The sequence below is a fragment of the Crocodylus siamensis genome, chromosome 4 (assembly GCF_052110815.1).
Source record: "Crocodylus siamensis isolate JL-2025a chromosome 4, ASM5211081v1, whole genome shotgun sequence".
In the NCBI taxonomy this organism is placed as follows: Eukaryota; Metazoa; Chordata; order Crocodylia; family Crocodylidae; genus Crocodylus; species Crocodylus siamensis.
This window is the reverse complement of record NC_143398.1, coordinates 89,289,173-89,312,558: the sequence shown is the minus strand read 5'-3', so window position 1 is coordinate 89,312,558 and position 23,386 is coordinate 89,289,173. Positions and strand designations below refer to the sequence as shown.

Sequence of the window (23,386 nt, the reverse complement as noted above, 5' to 3'; positions counted from 1 at the left end):
CTCAAAGTCAAGGCTTGTTTGTCATGCCCTAATACATTTGATTTAAAAAACAGTTGCAGTTGAAACAGGGAAACCAGTTTCATTTTGTCAATGATAAGCATGTGCTACCAGTAAACTATCCTGAACTGAATACCACCTACAGATATCATTAAAGTATCTTGAAACTATATCAACAGAGAATGTGATAGGTTTGTGAAAAGTAAGCACTAAAATACTGTCACGGTCTTAGTTGTTTTTACTTTTACCTACAAACGTTCATTTTTTCCCGTCAGTGGATGCTTCTACATGTGTGCTTTACTGCGGAGTAGACTAATTAGCTCCTCAGTAAAGCATCATCATCTACATGTACACTGGTATTAGGGCACAGTAAATTAATTAACTCCACTAAAATGAACATATAGACAGTGACAGGGGCTGGCTGGGGCATGAGGGTGCTGAAGTGCGGGGACTGCCTGCTTCCTAGTAGGGCTGTGTGAAATTTCTCAGGGTGTTTTGTTTAGATGCTATTTTGACTCGTTTCAAGCTTGAAATAGCCAAATTGAAATGAAACAAAAGGCTTCAAAATGGCCTCAAAATGAAATGAGGGCAGTCAAAATGTTTAGAAACTTTCTAAACATTTTGAGTTTTGAAGCTGGGCTTGTTTGCAGGGAAACAGAAAGTAAGGAGAGGGAGGGAGAAGAGTGGGGATGGACTGCTCTCATATTGACATGTGTAGCTGGCCAGTGACTGTGATCCTTCCCTGAGGTCCCTTCCAATCCCAGTGCTCTGGGGGAGGGACTGAAAAACAGCTGCACCTTAACACACACACACAGTCACACATGACACAAGTTTTGCTTGTCAGCAGCTTGAGGTGCAGTTTCCCAGAAACACCTGCACCCATTGAAACTTGGCAGGCTTCATGGCCTCAGCAGGGGCTAGCATACCTACAAGTTTAAACAGCGAAACAGTTTTGAAAAAACGAAATGGAACAGTGCTTCCAAAATGAAACAAAACTTGAAACAAAACACTGTCCCATCGAAACAGCAAAATGGAAGTTGAAATGAAACAGTGTTGTTTCACACTTCAGCACCCTTGTGCCTCAGTGCCCCTCCACCATCTGACACTGCCACCCAGAACCCAGGGCTGACCCCATATCTGCTGCCATCCCAGGGTTGCTCCACCCTGACTCAAAGTGCAGCTGTCCCAGGTGCACATCTAGATGCTTCACCCAGGAGCAGTGTACTTCAGCACTAACTATGCCAGACTTTATTTCTTCCCATTAATTGCACATATAGATTAACTCACTGATTTTAAGGCAATGAAACCAGATATTCATGAAAGTACCAAAAGATCATAAATAAATCAAGGAGATGTTTTTAAACCTAATGTTCTAGACCTAACTTCCCAGTACCTACAGTTCATCTACTTCATATTTTCTCCTTGATATATATTCTTATGTTATACCCATTTCCTTAGCATTTGAACAGCGTCTAAAATTAGACAATTTAAAAAGGAAATTCTTGCTTTTCAGTTAGGGGTCTGTCGACATTCTGCTTTTTTTGTCCTGGAGTAGTGAGGAATAATTGCATTCCTGCTTTTTTTTCCCCTTCTTTGGTAGTCAGCGAGTCAACATTCTGTGTATAATTTTTAGGGAAAGACAGGTAGAAGTGCATGCTGCATTGGGACTGGCACACAGTGGCCTTTATGGTAGGCCTGAGTAGGGCTTTGCAAATAATAACTGATATTTTTGGTCTAGCTACTGAGCTGAAACATTTAAAAACAAAAGTGACTTTAGATTGACCTTGATTTTTGTTTTGTTCCCTTACTAACCTCCACCCCCCTGCAGTTTCAACGTGGGCTGAACACAATGTTCCATTCAACACAAAGCATGTCATAAAAGCAGAATAAATGGATTAAACTCATAAAACTGTTGGTGCTGGCAGTTCCCATTATATTCAGTAGCCCAATGGATAGGTCATCCACTCAGAATGGAGGAGACTAAATGTAAATTACATTCTCTGTCATATTCGGAATAGGGACTTGAACAACTATGTCACATCTTTCTGGAAAGTGTCCTAACCAGTAGCTGTTAGAATATTTTGGAGCTGCTGTATTTTGCACACAATGTTTAAATATTAATTGAGCCAGAGAGAGAGTAACAAGATACCTTGGTGGTTAATGTACTTGTGTAGAAGATGGGGCATTTAGGTTCTACTGGTCCAAGTCCTTAATGATACAAAGTGGAATGATATCAGCAGAAGAGAGCGAAAGCAGCCCAAACTAGAATATTTTGTATCCTGGGCATTATCATCAGTTCCTCAGAGCTGACATACATTGATTCAGATCCTCTTTGATCTGAGTGTGTCTTGCACATACTGGGCAATTGTCCTAAACTGCTGGAATGTTGGGGACCAGAAAAACCTCTTCTGGCATCTGTATGACTTTCACCCCCAACATTTTTTCCAATAACTTCACTACCAGTTTCATTGCAACCGAAACCTCATCTGTAAGGATATATAAACTATTCTTTGGGGAAAAATCTAATCCAGCTTTTGTTCTTGGTTGCTGTAGGAATAAGTTCCACAAGCTTGGGGGCCTGTCCCCAAGAAAATCTTATGTCAGACAGGCTTTAGTTGTGACAGACCTGTTCCAGTCTTCTTGAGAAATGGAATTGTTGAGGTTGATAGAAGGTCCTGGAGAAGAGATAATCCTTAATGTATCCTAGATCTTGGATCCAGATCATCTGACATTTTGAAAAAGAGATCAGAGACCTTAAATTTGCTCTATTGTTTTCTTTAGGGAGCAGAGAATTGGAATTATGTTGACAGATAGATAGATAGATAGATAGATAGATAGATAGATAGATAGATAGATAGATTACCTGAGCCTGCTGGGATGAGTGACCCCGTGGGGCCAGGTACACTTTGTGAAGCACCTGAGCTGGGAATGGGGGACCCCGATCCCTGAGTGCAGTCAGAAGGCTTAGACCTAACCTGAGGGACCTGACTGGTCAATGTTGGCACCAGGACCCCGATAGGGGTCAAAAGGGCCAGAGGCCCACCATCAGGGAAGCCCATATACAGCAGAAAAGCTCAGGGTCCCGACTGGCCTGAGACAGGGCCAGGGCTTAAAGGGAAGCCAAAGGTCCCAGGGAAGGGGCCACAGCTAATGGGTGAAGGAGATAGTTGAGTTGACTGCTTGAGATGCCATCTGTGAGGCTTTGGCCATGGTGTAGGGGTGGAATGGAGCCACAGATAGCCCCCCCCCCCCCAATATTGGGGTGTATAATGGGCAGCCTCCCGCCTAATTATTACATGGATATTATTATATCAAGGCGTAGCAGATGAGAGGGGTAGGTGGCTGACCCATAGACAGGGGACAGGCCAGTGCTTGCACTGGGCATGAAAGCTTGCCCCTGTCACACTTCCGAATCAATTTGGAGAAATTCAGACAGATTCAATGATTAAGATATACGCACAGCTTTAAATGTTTTTTCTACATACCTCAAGGTAACAGGCAGCTCATCAGTGCTGTGATGCTGGAGCATCCCACAGAAGCATGGGGGGCTCCCCAGTGCACTCAGCAGCAGACCCAGAAGTGGACCAGAACCTCTTCTGGCCCACTTCCTGGTCTGCTGGGGAGCATGCCAAGTGCCTCCCCATCCCCCGGACTCCTGGCTTGGTGACTGGTGCCTCCTGGCTCTGAGGAGGCACCCAGGATCCCCCCATGACCAATCATCAAGCCGGGTTCATCAAACACTTCCAGTTCACTTCTTGGTTTACTGCCAAGCATGTGGAGGGGCCCCCACACTCCTGTGGGACACTCCATCTGCCCCACTACCACAACCTTCATGAGCACTGGGGACCCCCCTGCACTCCTCTGGGATGCTCCATCTGCTCCAGCATCTCAGTATTCATAAGCCGCCTGGTACCTTGAGATATGTAGAAAAAACATTTAAAGCTGTGTCTATAGCTGAATCACTGATACTCTGAATAAGTATTGAATATTCAGATTGGATTAGGATGAATTGAATCAGGGACAGTGATCCAAATCAACAAATCAAATCACTGTCCCCAATTCAGGCCAAAGCCAAATCTGAATCAAATATGGCTCATTCTGCATGACGCACACCCCTATTAAATATCCTCTGTTGCTGTTTGAGGTCATTGCTTCTAGTCCTACCCCCAGAGAGAAAAGATTACCTCTACCCACTTTATAATCACTCTTCAGTTATCTGAAGACTGTGATAAAATCCCCCTTCGATCTTCTCTTCTCCAGACTAAATAACCCTAGTTCTTTCAGCTTTTCCTTATAAATCATGTTTCCAAGGCTTCTAATCAATTTTGTTGCCAATCATGGAACATTTTATTGTGTAAGGTAAGTCCATAAGGAATTAGTTTTTTAATCTCAGTGTTGTTTCAGGTAATATAAGACATCTAAAAGGGCGACTCTAAGATTAGCAATTTAACTGTTGTTAACTTGGAGCTTCTAATTAATAAGACTGAACTCTTGAGAATTTTTTCTGGGGAAAAATAAAATAGTCTTTTGGGAAAATATTAGCTTTATCATAATATTTGTTTTATCACATGAATTGTACTTGTTCACCAAGGAACTTAATTTATATAGAAAAATACAATCAAGCTCAACATAAAATTCACTATTTTACATTATCAGCAATCAGAGAAGACCAAAAACTACCTAGTTTTATGATATTGTTATCCCTCAAGCCAAAAAGACACAGTTCAAACTGACTTCTCCCAGTTTAAGACTAACTGCCACCCCTACAAAATTTGCATCTGAAAGCTTCAAACTTGAAAAACAGATCAAATTGCCATATATGAAATATTTTATATTAGATGTATAATATCAGTAGGTACACCATGAAAGGATGCTGCGTAGTGATTCTTGTAGTTAAATTGGTATCATATCATGCTAAGAAATAATATTGCTTTACAACAAATTACACAAGCTCAAAGGATTTGTCTTTATCATATAGCAACGTAGCTTAACTGAAAGCACATCATGTAATTATTTTTAATTTCTGTGTTTTTTCCACCTTTATATTTAAAGATATGTACTTCAGCTTTCTCTTTTGTCTCCAGTTAAAATCTGGTTACACAGTCCATTTAAGAAAAGTCAAGACTTTCTACAGAATCATCAGTATTTTATTTTCAAAACTATTCTAACAAATTAATATATTTTTGCATATTTAGGTATTTTGGTATGTACACAAGCTGAACATTATCCATCCTGAGCCCAGTTAAATAAAGACAACTGAAGACATGCCTAATTTAGCAGATTTTTAAAATTTCCTTTTGGACCATAACTTTTCCTTGTCATGGTTAGCTTGAAAGTGTAATACAGATTAATGCACTGGCCATTAAGTTAAATTGTTCTTTGTTTCGTGTTGATTCCTGTATTTCAGTTCTTCACTAAGAAATCTTAAAAAGCACTAACTAAGTTTTTGGTATTGAGGAAAAATAATCTTTTTTTTTAAGTAGGAGTCCTCCTGATTTAAATTAAAACATTATTTTTTCCCCTGACTTATGTAGCTTTAGAATCATTTTAGGAATGGTGTCACATCCTGAAAGAATGGTAATTTCAACAGCTACTCTGCTATCAATGTCTTTAGGTATCTTAATTTATATAATTAAGTTATAATTTTATAATTTGTAATTTTAGTTATATAAATTAAGATACCTAAAGACATTGATAGCAGAGTAGCTTTTGAAATTACCATTCTATATATATGTATCGCTGCAGTTTCTCCAGCACTGGTGGGTTGTATGTCAGAGCTTTTTGGAAATTTTCTGAAGCAGCCTTATTAAAAGACCATTTCCACTTCCCATAAAGAGGAAAGAGGAATGCCTGTCTGCCATCTTTACTTATCACTGAATAAGACAGGAGGAGTCTTTCGATTTGGCACATAGCAAGTAAAGCAATTTCTGATGAACTGTTAGAAGACAGCTCTTCAGTAATCCAATAATCCCAGAGGCAAAATATGTACTAGTGACAAGATGGGTAAAGTTCTGAGTAAAAAACATATATGGGCAAGGAGAACAGATATATGTTTTCCCTCAGCCTCCTGGTGTTTTTGTAGAGAAGAATTTGATGGCTGTGTATAAGGCAGCATTCTCCACAACCATCTTTCAGCTCTCAAAGAGCACCACCTCATGAATCTTCTTTGGTCTTCTTTTGTGTGTTGAAAGCAACGTTAAAAAAAAAAAAGAGGTTTGAATTTGTGAGCTCATGGTGTCTTGATGTAAGTCTGAGACGTGGTTGCTACTAGGGCTGTGTGAAGCTTCAGTTGCTGATTTGATGCGGTGGAGATTTGGAACAATTCGGCAGCCGAAACTCCAAATCCAAATCGAATCAGGAGACCCTTTAATCTCTCCAAATCAAATCAGAAGTCTCCAAATCAGTTTGGAGAAATTTGATGATTTGGAAATAGACACAGCTTTACATTTTTCTACATACCTCAAGGTAGCAAGCGGCTCATGAATGCTGAGATGCTGGGGCAGATGGACCATCCCAGAGGGGTGCAGGGGGTCCCCAGCACTCTCAGCAGCAGACTATGAAGTGGACCAGAAGCACTTTCGGGTCCACTGCAGAGCTCACAAGGCGCCCGCCCCTCCCCCCTGCTGCTCCCCAACTCAGTGACTGGTGCCTCCTGGGTCTAGGGAGGCACCTGGGGTACCCCCATGGCTAATCGCTCTGGCTAACCAGAATTACTCCCAGTCCACCTCCAGGTCCACTGCCAAGCAAGCTGGGGAGGGGGGGTCCCACACTCCTGTGGGACGGTGCATCCGCCCCACCATTGCAGTGTTCATGAACTGTACCTGGTACCTTGAGGTATGTAGAAAAAAACATTTAAAGCTGTGTCTATGGTTGAATCACTGATTTCCCGAATCAGCATTGAATCTTCAGATTCGGATTTGGCTGAATTGAATTGGGACAGTGATCCAGTCAACTAATTGAATCACTGTCCCCAATTTGGGCCAAATCCCAAATCTGAATCGAATACAGCTCATTTTGCACACCCCTAGTTGCTACGCAGTCAAAATGGACCTCAGGTGCTTTACTCTTTATGCCATGTGTCAGAAGGAAGTTTAAGGCTGTAGCCCTGCAAGCTTTTCCGTGCAGAGTAGATCCACATCCCTGTTGATTTCAGTGGGTTGCAAAGTGGAGCCCTCAGTTTCAACTCTCCTTTGTTACATATTTATGGTATAACATGCTAAATTCCTTTCTCACATAAAGCTCTAATAAATGCCTGCACTTTTTAATGTATCTGCGGGGTTTTTTTGTTAAATATATAAGAGAAAATAAATTGCCTTTTTCCAATGGCTAAACATTGTTTCTTCAATCACATCTGAAATGCTTCTAAAATTGCCATGGATATGTAATAGGCAATTCATTAAGTATAAGTATTCTCTGCTTCAAAAAAGAGCTAATGTGAAATAAATCTAACACGATAAAGTATTGTTTTACTCTATATTTGGCATACATCATAGAAAAAAGTCATCTGATAAATCTGCTACAACTGTAGAACATAATGTTTCCTATCTGTGATTCTAAAAGAAAAATAGTTCACATGAGAGAGATTTTGCCCTAATTTTATCACATAAAAGGTTTTGATACTTACAGGCAACACTGTGCAAAATGTAAAGATTAAAGTTTAATATTTAAATTAAATATATGCTGCTGCTTCTAGAAAAGATCAGTTTTATGTCCAATAATTATGTCAGCAGGTGAATAACAAGCCTCTGGTGTTTACATCCATTTGGGTTATGGGGTTATGCCTTTTTTAAAAAATGCAAATAATTAATATTTCACATTCTTGTAATGCCTTCCAGTCCAAAGGAACAGAAAAGTCTGTCATACTAATATAAATCCAGTAATGCCAATTAAAGGTAGTTGATTTTAATTGTTGCAGGCTCTTGTCTTCTGTGCTTTAAAACTTAATAATTCAGTGCTTGTTGCAGTGAAACCATTGATTCCTGCACCATCACCGTACAAATCTCTCCCCTCAGACTGTTTGTCTCTCACCCAGTTTTACTTTTTTTTCTAGAAAGTGTCATCCAAGTTAGAGGGCATTGTTTCCTTGATTAGGTTTCTATCATTGTAAATTTTCTTACTCTAAGATTCAGTCTTTTCATCAGGTGCATCCACGTGGTGTTAATCAAATTAAAAGGTTTCCTTTCTCTTGTACCTTGCTCCTCTGGAACTGCCGGTGATTCTTGTCCCTACCCCTCAAGGTTGCAAATCTTATTTCTTCCTGGTAGACTGAAGTAAAGAGATCAAAGTAAAGAGAGCCTGCTTGTTTCAATTCAAGTAGCTTACTTTAACTTTCTGGTGAAACTGGTCTTTGGTCTGTGTGTAATAGGGGAAGTTTGCCAACTTTTATCATTGCTGAGAACTCTTCAGTTAAAAATGGTGCTAGATATCTTGAGAGCTTGTCAGCAGTTGTCAGAATTTAAGGAAGGTGTCATGTCATTGAGACCTTCTCTGTGCAGGGCTAGGTGACATATTGCTTGAACACAAGCACCGGTCTGTTTGCACATTAGTTTCCAGTGCTGTTAGTGCCACTGGATCTGATTCAGTGGAAATATTTGCAAAGTAAAGACAATGTTTCCTACTATTTTCCAGTTTTGCTTGTCAGCTTCATTGTGGCAATAAATTATTTTAAAATATAGTTATGCGGCTGATTTTTCTTCTTATCTCAAGGTAACTTTATTAATAATTACTGATTTGTTTTATTGGTTAGGATTTTTTAATTATTGTAGTTGTATCTTTATCCATCCAATGCTGCATTTTCTCTACAGTTTATCTGCTAGTCAAAGGCTTTATTAAAAATTGGATGTACTATATTCTCCTTGCTTTTCAAATCTGTAACTGTACTGAAAAATATAATATTTTCTTCAAGATATTTATTAAGATATTGATGCTTGTTATTTATTAGATTCCTTTGATCGATCTGCCTATGGATCAATGTCCTAATAATAATGTAATATAATAATGTAATATTTTCCCTGGAACTGACAGGATCGTAATAATCCAGTAATGTATATGTTTTTGAAAGATATTGGCAGCACATCAACCTTCATCTAATTTTAGAGCATTGTCTGCTGATCTGCATTTCCTCTTTATGTATAAAGAAGCTAAACAGTTTAGTTAGGTCAATACTATATGTATACTTGGGATTTTTCCCCAGTTAGTTTTCTCAACACAGCTTATTTTTCTACTCTGTTGATGTAACAACATAATACTTGGAAAAAGTGGAATATGTATTTAGTTGGATTATTTAATTCCAAGAAATGATGTAGAGCAGCAGTGGGCAAAATACAGACCATGGGCCATATCCAGCCTGCCAAATGATTTTACCTGGCCTGCAGCTGCTCCTCTAAGGAGAATTGTATCTGACTTACAGCTGCCCTGGCTTTTGGCACAGCTCTTGTCAAAACCCAAGTCCCTGGCATGTGGCCAGGTTGGGCAGGAGTTGCACCAGCTGCACAAGGCCCAAAGTAACATGTGGGAACACGGTGCAGCTCTGGCCTGGCTGCATGCCAGGGACTTGAGGCAGGGGCAGGGGGTACAAGGAGGAGGTGAGGACACAGCATGGAACTGGCCTGGCCAGGTCTAGATAATTCACAGCGCCCAGCCCCCTTCTCCCTGCAGACCCTCCTTGGCTAGAGACAGAGTCATACATAAACTGATTTAAGTGATCACAAACTGGATTAAACCTGTAACAGAACATCAATTCAATGCACATAAACCAGTTTCAAAATGGCCAAAAACAGTTTGAGATAAACCTGGTTGAATGTAGTATCAGACTTAACTGATTGAGCTCAAAGCGGTTCATGGAACTTCTGTCCCAATCCCCTTCCTGGTTTAAGCTAAACCAAAGTCCCCTAGCATCCCAGCATGCTTTGCAGCCCTGGGCAGGGCTGTGCTGTCTGTTCGAATGGAGCAGGGCTGGCCCTGCCACTCTGATCCCTAGCTGGAGCAGAAGCGGGCAGGGACAAAAGCTTCTGCAGGTGCTGGGGCATGGCCAGACGCTGGCCCCTCCTAAGGCAAACGGAGAATGAAAGAGGTTTATTCCTCACTCTCTCCCCTGTCCCACCAGCACAGACCTGACAAGCATTTCTCTGCTCACTGCTCCAGTGGTGGGGTTGTGGTCAGCACCAGCAGTAGCCTTAAGTGAACTGGCCAGGGAGGAGGTTTAATTCCTCCCATCCCTGTCTCACCAGCACAGACCCAAGACATTGTCCATCTGGTGCTCCCCCCTACCTGTTCCAGCAACAGTGGGGATATCACCAGACACTGGCCTTCTGAGGCAGAGAGGGGCGTTATTCCCCCTTTGTCCCTGAGGGACCACAGCCAGGGTCTGCTAGTCCTGACTGCTGCCAATCACTCCCTTCATGGGGCAAGCAGTGTAATAAGCTCCCTCCCTGTCCAGTCTGCCAGACAAATAATCCCCCTCCTGGCCCCCTCTCCTAAAGAGTGCATTCTGGCTGGCCTCTGGCCATGCTCCTGTTGCTGCCACTGGATCAGCCAGGGGGCAGATACCATGACAGGGGCAGCTGCGGACAGGAGCAGGGCAGGGTGGGTAGAGCTGCCGCAGACTGCAGAGTGAACAGAAACAGCACTAGGGAGAGCTTGGGGAGATATGGCCACCCATCTAAGCCCCAGTGCCACCACTCACCCCACACAGTGTGTGGCAGCTCTGACCCGCCCACTCCACTCCCACCCCTGCCCACAGTTCAAGCCCTCCACTGGGAAGAGACTTGCACTCCCTGGGAAACCATGAGAGAGGCAGCTGCCCATGTCACGGTCCCTTCACACTTGCTGTTCCGGTGACAGGAGTGGGGGAGTGGCTACTGCTGGGGCTGGTCACACCCACCCAGCACAGCTTCCCTACAGCTGAGGGCTGCTCTAGCACCCCCTGGCTTCTGGGCTGAGCCACTGCAGACATGTGCCTACATTTCCTGGGCAAAAATGGAATGTCTATACACTTGCAAATTGGTTCAGCCTAGGCAGGTTAGACTAACCTGCAAAGATTGAATCAATTCAGGCTCCGGCTTTTTGAATGTCTGTCCCTAGCTGAGTCCCCGGCACACAGCTGGGCTGGGTGGTACCATGCTGTATTCCTGCCTACCAGCTCATGGTGTTAATCATCTTAAAAGGTTTCCTTTTAATGTGCCACATGGGTGGAACTGGTGAGGCTTCTGCCTGACCTGGCCACATACTGGGGACTTGGGATGGGGGAGGGGGAGAAGGGAGGAACAAAGGTTAGGTTACCCTAACTTTTGATCTCTCTGCCCAGGACTGGGCAATTATTTGGGCTGGAATACCACTTAGGGAGCTTTATTGAGCTGTCATGGGGAGAGGAAGGCTCTGACCTGGCCCACAGCACCTCACCCACACTCCCTATGTGGTCCTCTGGCCCAAATACTTGCCAATATTGTCTCCTATTTTTCTCCTCCTTGCTGCATGATGATCTCAACAAAAGTAATTGTATCTCTTTGTAATAATTGAAAGTGCCTGAGCACCCAGAAAAATCTATATTCGCTTATTTATTTATTTATATATTGGAACCAGTGGCATAACTAGAGCAGGATGACCAGGGCAACTTGGTGTGGGTTGCAAAGGGCAGGAAAGAACAACTGCCACGACCCATACAGTCACACTGCTGGCACAGTGGCAACCAGAAGTTACCACTCCTCCCATGCGTGGCAGCTACCCCAGGTACCAGGCCGTGCCTGGCCTGTGATCTATATCTCATTCCTCTTACAATTCCAGGATACTTTTCGTTTCTTCTCTTTCTTTTATGGGAGAGGTACAAAAAGGATAGCCACACTGATTTTTTTTATACCAATCTCTACATACTGATCATGTAAATACTTTAATGAGAAGTCTGTCTTTCTTTTCCCCTTTGTTATACACACGCACACACACAAATAATTGCATTGCTTTTGCGGGTGCCTACGCAACAGTTACAAGGAAGATAAAAGAATGATAATACTTTGATTGGAGATATCATATTAACATCTTCCAGATTTATAAAGTGGATACCTCTTTTCCTATCTTCATATCCATTGGAACCAAATAATGTTTTTGTTAAAGTGCATCTTCCAAAGTTTTATGACTTAAAATGCAGTTGATAGCAAGCTATTTGAGAAATTTCCACATCAGGGTCCTTAATCCCCTTCCCTGATCCCTGAAGGGAGGGACCATCAGAAGTGCTGAATGTCAGGATCATTCTGGTTCTACTGAAACCAGTGGTATTGACTTTAATGAGAACAAAGGTTGGTCAGCAGTACATATTTTCTGTGGACTTGAAACACCTGCAGATGTGTACTTGGGTTTAGCAGCCAAACATTATATTAGCTGGGCATTAAGACCCATTTTGTGAATGCTTCCTAAATTTAAAATTATAAAACAAAAATAAAACTTAACAGAAACTTATCCTTTGCAAGTTTTTTCTGGGTCCAGCTGCTGGTATAATAGATCTCAACTAATGAAGGAGCCACATGCAGTTATTATTTGACTCACTTTGTACCTGTGTGGATATATGTATATTGGAGAAAAAGACTGTGATCAGTTTCTTCATCAGGTTTGTGGTTGGTTTGTTTTTTCAGAAATTAAGTGCTGGCATGAATTGTGTTATTAAAATAGAAAGACAATTTTATCCAAAAGGCAAGGCAGCAAAATGTACACCTAGAGAACAAAAATGTATTCTAGTCCTAATGAGGATGATGTAGTCTTGTAAAGGTTCAATTAACAAAACCAAGAAAGGTTAGGAAGTAAAGATTTCACATATCAGATGTAGACTGTGGAAGGTTCTTTATGCAATTATCAAACACTTTCTATATTTTACTTCCATGAATTACAGAAGCTCAGTTTTGAGCCAGTCCCTTTTACCAATTAAAAGAAAATAAGGCTTGGGAGAATCATGTGTTAATGGTACTGGAGAGTGAAGCCCATTAGACCTAGATAGGTACAATCTAAGCAGGGGCTAATGCAAATTTCATCACACCAGATACATCTACACTTGCTATTATCATGGAGCAATAAACTCAAGTGCACAGAACACTGGAGTTTATTGCTCCCAAGCGCCATGTTTGAACGTGCACCCAGGACTGCAGCATGTTGAGCTGGATCAGAGCAGCCCTGGCTGGCAGGAGGCCCAGGGGGTCAGTCTGCTAGCCTGGGGCTACTCAGACCTGGCTCAATATGCTGTGGAGGGGCTGACAGTGGCACCAGGATGCTACAATGCAGGGCTAGCCATCAAGCAGCTCTGCACTTACGTACCCTCGTACCCCAGCCAGGCCCATCAGCATCTGCACATGCATTGCTGTTCACTAAAGATCACCACCACAGCATAGTATTTATGTTTACAAGTAGTAACCTGTGGTAAAGTTAATTAGTTCCCTGCGGCCTAATAGGGCCACAAATGTAGACATTGAGAATTCATTCCAGAGCTAATTAGGCAACTTCAGTAAAGGTCTCATATTGATGCGCCCACTGGCTCGTTTGAGAAGCTGGAGCTGGAAGCAGTAGCTCTAGAAATGAAAGGGTAATAAATATGGCTGGTTGGAAAAAAAAATCAACCAACAGTTGTTTTCTCATTGCATTTTTGGCTGAACATTTTTTCATGAAAAATGTCTGCCTTACGCTGGAAATGTTGAGTATACATGAAAGCCCTTTTGGCCCAAAACTAGTTATTCTGTTCCAAAGAGAAGTTCAAATATTTTACAAGACTCGCCCCCCAACAGAGGTTTATACTCAAGTAGCCCTTGTGGACTCACTTCTGACCCTTCTGGTGACTGCCAAAGCAGTACAGATTATTAGAGGGAAATCTGTTTTAGTGCTTATGCCTTTCCTCTAGGACAAGCTTAAAACTACTAACTACGCTGAACATTGGTTTGAGACTACATTGAACGCCAGGTAATTGTTGCATGGTGGTAAATTGCAGGGATTAATATCCTAGTTTAGATCCAAGTATTATCTTTGTTCTCAATCTTGTTCTTATTACCATTGGCCAGTCTGTTTTACTGGCCTGTCCTTGAACTCCTCTACCATGTTTTATTTCTTCTTCTCCCCCATCATTTTGCTGCATATTGTCCACCTATATTGATATTGTTTGATTTATGTTGCAGAGGGGATTAATGTGGCCTTATGTTTTTTGTGTAAGCAACATAGAAAAAATGACTTTTCTGCTCCAAACTTTTTAATAAGCAAAATCCTTCATGCCCTTTAGAAAAATGGGACATTTTCTTTTTAAAAATGTATTTTAAAATTCTAGATTTCCTGGTACAATACATTGTTTTAGACCAGCAGCTAGAGGATTCAAGTGATTTGAATAATCTCTGTTTTTTCTTGTTAACAATGATCAGGTAATTTTATATTAAGTAATAATAAAGGAAAAGACCCACATTCAGTCTGCTTGATGATGGCTTTCCCTGGCATAAACTGAAGCCCAGGGTTCCCTGGCATGGAAAGTAAACTGGAGGAGGGGAGGATGAATCTGTGAAAATAAGTTGGCAACTCTCTTCCACTAGCAAGCTCTAGGGATTCAACATGGCCTGAAGATTGTACTCACGGGAAGGGGCTTTGTGCCCAGGGCCGCCCAGAAGTTAACTGTTTCAGTACATCCCTGACAAACTTTTTACCAGTGGACCGTCTGTGAAGCCCCAGCAGGACTAGAAGTGTCCCTTACCTAGCAGAAACCTTGAGGGAGGCACCTATCCTTATGCCATCTCTCCTTCCTTGAGGCTGAATACCTCTCATGAGCATAAGGCCTTGCTGATGTAGGGAGGTTCAGGAAGTACCTCTTTGAATCAGCAGAAGGGAATTAATCCCAACATGTGTGCACTCAGAATGCAAGAGATGTTAAACACTTCCTTGCAGGCGTCATCTGTCTGGAAATCTGTGGTACGTGCTGCTTACGCTAAAGGGTTGTTTACAGATTCTCTTTGTATGTAGGTTTTAGAAGTCAAATGTCGCCCCTCATTTGAAGAAGACGGCTAATGCTTCCCCTTGTTTGAACCTTTGACCATTGTGCTGTACCCTGCTGTTAGGATTCTGAACTTAACTGGGAAAAAAGAGACTGTAAACTCCATTTTCACATGTGGGCCTTGAAGTAGGACACACCAGTCCTACATTATAATAACATAGCATTTAGGATTCAACATGTCTATGTGCCAGTCTGGGTATCTAAATGAAGGAGTTGGATGTCCTGTTAAAATCACCAGAACTGTAAACTAAGCCCGGTAAACTCTGCCTAACCAGCCAGAACAAAAATGCTGGTAAGGAGAAAAATTATGGGGGTACAAGCCTTCAAAGTTTTAATAAAATGGAAACTTTTGTGTTGAGATTGGTTATTATAATCAAGAAATGCTTTGTCTTTTGCAAAAAAAAAGGGGCGGGGGGAGGGAGGATAGAAAATCTGAAAGGACAGAATACAAAGCCATTTTAAGAATTAGATATTCCCTATTATTTGTTGCTTCCCTGCAACTCTGTAAGTATGTTCTAAGTATAACCACCTACTCACTAATAACATAGTAGAGAGAAAACTATAGATGAAGCATGGGTGAGGCATCTAGAAACAGAGAGATATTGTATTTAATTTCTTATCTAAATGAGAAGATTAACAGAAGCCAGCCATTTAAGTATTTTTGTAACAAGATAATTTACTGGGTACTTTCTTTCAGATGTTTTATTGGCACCTACTTTTCCTTTTCAACATAGAAAAACCTGTATTTCATGCAATTATTTCTCCATATAGTGTTGTTTCTCCTCTTTTCTTTCTTTTTTTAGCATTTCTTTTTTCCCCACATGAATGTTAACTATTCATAACCCTATGAGAATTTGAATTCTATATTGATAACTTTACAACTCATCATCTCTTTCCGCCGAAGAAGACTGAAGCGCCGCCAAATATATTTTGTTTAGATTTACTGTAGATTGAAAGCTGATTAGATAGTATTACAAGGTATTAGAAAAGCAGTGCTTATATAATAAGTATTTTGTTAAATCTGTGTTGAGCACTTACAGATTTTTTCAGTTTTCCAAGGAAAGGGAACCATTAAACATTTTAGAAATCAAAATCAGATCATAATCGTCTGACATGAAATAGCAGACTATCCAGCCATGCTTCTGCAACTCAAGTGCTAAGTTTTGTAGTGTTCAAATCAAAGTGGAAAGGGTTCCCATTAGCCTCTTGAAAGAATTCAGTCACCAAATTTAAGGGAAATTAGGAGTAGTTTCACTTCATTGAGCAAGTTCCATGCCTCTCCACATGCTATTAATGGGTACCTAGACCCAGTGTCCGTTTGTACATGAGGTTTAACAATTCCTAGGTAAAATATTTCATGGAACTGTATTACGCTTTTTTGCTTGTGGGTGAAGGCTTGCATTGGTGGTTTGGAGGAGTCCTTTGGGGAACAATTGCCTATAAATGCTGGCAAGCGGACTCAGTGGCCCATGAGCATCTATCCAGTTCTGTGTTTCAGTATCATCCATTGTTCATTGGCTTCATCTTATCTTTTCAGGGCTAGCTTGCAGAAAACATCTTATGCAGCAGAGCTGAATACTATTCTCTGTGTACCCCTTTGCCAAAATTCCCCAGGGAAGACATTTGAAATTTGTCAGATTTAGAAAAGTGTTGCCCAAATGGACTGTCACCTGAAGTATATTCAAAAGCCATAAAAATCAGGAACAATTCTTAATTACTTGTGTTCAGACCTTGTTGGGGATTGTGTTGCTAGTATGTCATTTAATGTAAAAATATTTTGCACAATGCTGTCAGCTAAAGACATAGACCAGATAAATAACTGCAGTATTTTTGTAAACAAACCTTCAAGCTGGAAAAAAAATCTCTTCTGCTATCAGATTCTTTATTCTGTCCACTTTTTCTTGAGGATCAATAACATTTTGCCTGTAAATATTTTGTGTGTCTCAGTTATAAAGGATTTTATATTCTGTTTGGGTGGGGGAAGCTATTCTTGTATTGATTTTTTTTCTTTTGTACTAAGGGAAGAAGTACATATATTCCTTAAATTCTGGAACCCTTGATCCTCCTGTCACATATCACAAACTACCATAGCACACTGGCACCTATCTGACATTTCAACATCTATTGGGCTAACAGAAGGAAAAACTAGAAAACTGAAATATCTCTATTCCACACATAAGGTGCATCTACATGTTGCCCTATGACAATGTTATTATTGGACTGTGCTTTAGTACTTCCAAAATACTAAAGCACAGCACAGTAACCACCCATACTGCACCACACACAAGCGCACAATTATTTTTAGTAGCTACTTGCCGTAGTGGTGTGCTATAACAGGAGAGCACACCACTATGGTGAAGTAGCTGCTGGTCATGTGTAGACACCCGTGGATGCTATGTCACTGTAACATGTGACTATGGCAATGTAGTATCACATGTAGACATGCCCATAAGGCACTAGAGTTACTGGAGCTTCACAGTAAACCAATATTAAACTGCATTAATTTAGAATTAGGGTTGTTATTATTGCTTATACTCCAGTCCCTAAAAGGCAAAGATATCAACAGTGAAATCATCCGGCATGTGGGTTTTAATAGTTGGTGTGACTGTCATGAATTACGTTATGGAATGTAATTCTGTGGGAGTTTCACAGCTTTGTAACAATTAAGTTTAATCAGTTTTACTGCCAGTCAAGCTGGATTTCTGTCTCATTCACTCTACTGTCCCTTTCCATGCATTGCCATATACAGTTTTGTTAGGGTGACATCTGCTTCAGCATGCATAGTCCATGAAAAGCCCTCTCTGCACCACAGCAGTTAGGATGGAGAGAATATCCTCACATACGCTATAGTCAGTAGAATTTCCCTGGTCATTGGCACAACAGATAGCCCAAAGTCATGAGGATAAGTCTATGGCTTTTCTGTAGTGGACAAGATCCTCTAGAGGAAAATATGGCCCATTGGAGGATAATCACCAAATTAATGTCAAAAACAAAACAGTACACAGTACATGTGTACTGGCTGAAAGGGGAGTTTCTTGTAATTGATGAGTAAGGCAAATGGGAGTAGAGAAATGACAGAGGCAGAAGGTCCTTTGTTCTTCAGACCTCACTTGACTTGAAAGCATTAATAAGTCTTGGTGGGGTTTTTGTTTCTCTGTTGCAGTCATCTTTAACCAACAGTGACATCATCTTTGTGAAGCTTCATGCCCCATGGGAAGTCCTAGGCAAATATGCAGAACTAATGAATGTAAGAATGCCTTTCAGGTAGGTGTAAATAAATTTTGTGTTAACCTCCATATTCAAACTTTGCTGTAAAGATAATGTAGAACTAAAATTAAATAGATGCAGAAAAGCTATTCTGTGAATTGTCTCACAACTTTAGAAAATCTGAAGAGAGTGACAGAGATACCATATGCATTGCTATTTCTTGTTAATGCCTGCAATTTCCATACAGTATCAATTTTAAAATAAGGCAACCTGTAGCAGCGCTGCTGTTTTTCATGGGGTATTCTATTCTTAGGCCCTTTAACCCCTTCACTGCTGGAGCCCCCTGCATACTCGTGCGCTGCTGTTTTTTAAATGGACATTTCATTGAAATTGGAAGGTCGAGACGATCCAGGTACGTACGGCAGCACAGAAGGTGCATGTCTGTTGGACGTATCTGGTATGTTCGGCACCTGTAAATTGTCTGTTCTATAGTATAAAATAAGGGATAGACAGAATATAAATAAGTATCCCATCTAAGAGAAGAATGGCATTCAGATAGTAAATATGCTTCTGTCTTTGGAGAAAGAATAGAAATTGTATTGTATGCTGTTGGTGGCTAAATTAACTTCATCTGATAATACAGCTTTTTATCTTTTTATCAAATATGATTTGTATGACAGATCTCAATTTTGATGTTAAAAAAGTCTTATTTTTCTCTGTTAAAACAACATTAAGGACTTCACTTGAACTCTCCAAGCTTCTAAACTGAGAAGGCCTAATTCTCCTCACACTTAATGGGAATTACATCTGATCTAAATGGAGTTATTTCTGATTTATCCTGGTATAAACAAGAGAATCAGACCCAAAATATGCAAAGAATGAATGATCTGTGATGAAAGCTGTACCCAGAACTTTATGGATGTCCCTTTCTCATTTTGAGAAGAAAGAAATACCGTTATGTGCTATAGACCATTGTATTTTGTTAGGAAATCAGGCTGTGGGCTTGTCTACATGTGGACCTTTTATGCAGGATTAGCCTAAAATCACCATTTTTAAGTTCCCTGAAGACCCTGTGTCCACAAGTATGCTCCCTTAATGCACCTTAAAAATGGCAGTTTTGGCCTAATCCCACCAATTTGATACCTGCTTAAAGCAAGTACCAAATACCAAATGTAGGTGTGATTAGCTAGGTCACATTAGTCCACGTATAGACACTTAATGGTCATTAACATGGCTATACGTGGGCTAATGCAATTTAGCTATATGAGCTTAAATATAATGCACCTTAATGCACATTAAATCACTTTAATGCACACTAAGGCATCCTAAATTGCTTTAATGCACCTTAAACAAAGGTGCATTAAGTTTAGGTACATGTAACTACAGTTGACCCTCACCATTTGTGGGGGATACGTTCTCGTATCCCCAGCAAATGGTGAAATCCGTGCATCAGGCACTATGTTTATAAATGCAGTCTGCATTCATGAACACAGTGCCCCCATCAGGTGGGGGTGGTCACAGCTCCGGCGGCAGTGGCAGGAGCCCAGCAGCAGCAAGCACGGAGCTCCCAAGGAGCTTCTGTAGGTGTATAAAGTGTATTTAAAATGTGGGTTTGGCATTTATAATTGAATATAAATTTATAAATATTTGAAACTACGAATGCCAAACCCATGGATAGCGAGGGTTTCCTGTACATGTGTAAACATGCCTTGTATGTACTAGAGTTTTCATTTTAAGACAAACTCTTTTTTCCCCTTTTATGTGCATGTGTAGTGTTAAAAAGGAGAAAAAATTGCCAGGATATTTAGAGTCTAATTTTTCATTTCTAAAAGCATGAAAGCTATAAATCAAGTTAATCTTTTGATGCCATTGGCGTTACCATGGGATGAAGTTGTCCCAAAATATAATGGTAATAGCTCCTGCTTGTCAATCAGAGCATCATCCAGCAGGAAGCCAAATTTTACTTTTTATAGAAAACTTGGACCTTCCTGATCCATACTGCTCAGAAGTGTCAGTAGACAGCAATGTTACTATAATTCAGAATATATGCAAATCTATACAGATATTAAAATGATTTCTTGACATGCTGCGTATTTTCATCTCTATTCTTTGAACAGTCATTGCAAGACAGGAACCCAGTAATGTATATGATATATTTATAAAATTACAAAAGAGAGGCATACTGAAATGTTCCCATAGAAAATTTTTATACTAAATAACTTTAAAAGAATTTGTTTTCAGAAGTGCCCATTAGTTTTAGTTACCTCTATTTCCAGAGTGCTTAATTGAACACACCAAGGAACTAGTTTCCAAGTTTAAGTACAGACATTCAAAAAGTCTGAGGCAGAATTGATCCAACTTACATGGGTTTCACTAAGCTGCGTAGATTAGATCAAGAGTGAAAGGAAAACACATTTGCCCTTCAGTGGGAGGGAGGAACATACAGATGCTTGCAGTGGCTGAGACTAGAAAGCAGGGGACACTCCCACATGCCTCTCAGTGTGCGAGATATTGCTGAGGGCAAATGAGTGGGGCCCATCCTTGACTGGCTATCAGGCACATACCCCCAACTCCCTGCTGTCACCATGGACTTTCCCCTGCACCCAGCCAACACTTCCAGGAGAACCCCAGAGGGGGTCACCATGGCACCCCACCCCCATCACTGCCAGCTGGGCTGTCAGGCATGCCATGGTGACTCAGTCTGGGGCTCACCTGGAAGCCTAGGGTTGGGAGTGAGAGAAGGTCCATGGTAACAGCAAGGAGTTGGAGGGGATGTGCATGGCAGCCAATCAGAGGTGACCTGGCTCTGTAGAAAGAAGAGGCCTAATCCTTCTTCTGAGGGGCTCAGTCCTTCCTTCTAGGGAATACTTCTGTCCCCACTGCCCAGCACAACTCTCCTGGACTGTCCAGAGCATCTTGCTGGAGCTCGGCACCAGCAGGAGCTGGCAAGATGTGCCAGGCAGTGAGGACAGGAGCGCTCCATAGAAAGAAGGATCAGATCCCTCATAGCTTGGCACCAGCCGCAGCTGAGGGGCCTAATTCTTCCTTCTACGGTTTGCCTCTGCAAGCCTCCCGGGCTGCCCAGCACATTTTGGCAGCTGCCGCTGGTACCAAGCTGCAACAAGACATGCCAGGAAACCTGGGAGGCCCTGCACCCAGCACCAAGGACAGGAGCACTCTGCAGAAGGAAGGATTGGGTTCTTCAGTTGCCGCTGGTGCTGAGTTCCAAGGGGCCCGAGCCTTCCTTTTATGGTGCACTCCTGTCCCTGCTGCTCAGTACAAGCCTCCCTTCCTGCCCCTCCTTGTCTGCCTGTATCTGTGCTGGCTGGTGTCCGTGACAACCCAAAGCAGCTGAACACCCCACAAGTGCTAGCACATCTCCCTGTGAGGGGGGTAAGCAGGGTGGGAGGCACAAAGGCCCCTGGGATGCCAGTAGATAGCAACCTAACATGAATCAATAGGGGATCTGTTACAAAGTTTGATAGACTGGTCTAACCTAAACTGATTCAGTCTGATGCAACATCCATCCAAGTCTGTCTCAGGCCTGGGTTCCGCCATTTTTAAACCAGTCTGTGTGCACTGAACTTCTGTCCTCTTACAGGTTTAGCCAGTTTTTGGCCCCTTACACCACCATATATGTAATGTATATACTTTGCCCAAAGCTGTTGCCTTATTCACAGTTCCCAGTAATTTAGGTTAGAATTGCTAATACATTACACTGTATCGGGAGAAAACACCTCTGCAATTGGTACACTGAGGTTTGAAGCTGAGCACCCAAAATGAGTAAATATTTCTGAAATTTGGGATAAAATCCAAAAGAGCATGGGTGGATTTTTCAAAAGCACCGGGCTCAGTGGGGGTATGATAAACATTTGCCTTCAGTAGGAGCAGAGTTAGATTAAAACTGAATGTTTTTGAAAAGCTCATCCTTAGTCCACACTCTGAATGATAAAGATTTTGAGAATATATAACATTATTTAAATTCTAAATTCTGGCAAGTAACCCAAATCAGTAACCTTTTGTTTGTGTATCTGTGGTTTAAAGCAGCAATACAACTTTTATTTTAGAAACTTGCCAAACAATTTCTTCTGGGTCACTCAGGGGCATTGCTATGTTATTTTAGAATATTGACAAATATGCAGAATGAGTTGTGTGGTATGACCCCTTCCTTTTACAGAACTGGTATAGATCAGCATTAAATGATGGAGCATTTCAGAATACATAAAAACCACCTTGGTTTAATGATGACCTCCAGTGGATGACAAAAATCAGACATAAGGAGCAAGGGACTGGAGTTCAATAAGGCATCCAAATCTTGCAGTAAGATACATGGTTAACAAATCCACACCTGAAAAGACCTTAGAGGTTTGAATGGGTTTAAGATTCAATTTCTCTTCTGAAAGAATGGGCAAAGTTCTTAGAGGTACTTTGCATAACTGAACAGCAAGAGACGAGCAACTGGAAATTGGGGTGGAATCTGGCTCCACCCAGACCTGATAGGGAGATCACTCTGCAGGCCTTCTGGGACAGGAACCATAAAGAAGAAATCTGGTACTAGGCCAAAAGAATCCAGTGCAATGCACTTGTCTGACTGTTCACTAGCCCCTCACACACATACCCAGTGCCACACAGCTTATTCTACTTTCAACTGAAACAAGCCATGCCTGTATGAGGGGTGGAAAGACTGGCTGAACACTGGGGCATGTGCCAAGCACGTATTGATTGCCAAGCACGTATTGATTTTGCTTGTGCAATCTAAATACCCATCTGTTTGGGAGGATACTTTCCTCATATCCACCATTTGTTCCCATATGTACTGCATGTGAGGGTATATCTTGGTATTAAGCTTTAGTTACTATTGTACTGCATTTTTAAGTGTTCCCCTATTTAAATAGCATATCATTTTTGCAAGTCCAATTTTAATGATTAAATTATTGATGTGAAAAGCACACAGCTTAATTTATTCATATTTGCATTTTCCCAGTAAAAAAATTGACATCCATTTACTGAATTCTTTGGCATGGAACTGTTTCTAAGTCCCTGACATTCATTCATTTATAATCGCTGAAAGAAGAAGAAAGTCAAAAAAATAAGCTTCGTGCAATTCAACCAATGGCAAAATTTGTCTTGGGTTCCTTTGACAGTTCTGTTAATCTCTCTTTAGTCTCTTCCTCCACCTCTTAC

The 23,386-nt window shown here is 41.3% G+C and overlaps 1 protein-coding gene across 1 annotated transcript in view; it reads left to right on the top strand.

Annotated features, from left to right (window-relative positions):
- Positions 1 to 23,386, top strand: part of ANO4 (anoctamin 4) — a 387,697-nt gene that overhangs the window by 235,934 nt on the left and 128,377 nt on the right. Inside the window, exon 8 of the mRNA XM_090041055.1 lies at positions 18,159 to 18,259. Coding sequence (XP_089897181.1) covers positions 18,159 to 18,259 — 101 coding nt within the window. The remainder of the gene's footprint in view (positions 1 to 18,158; positions 18,260 to 23,386) is intronic.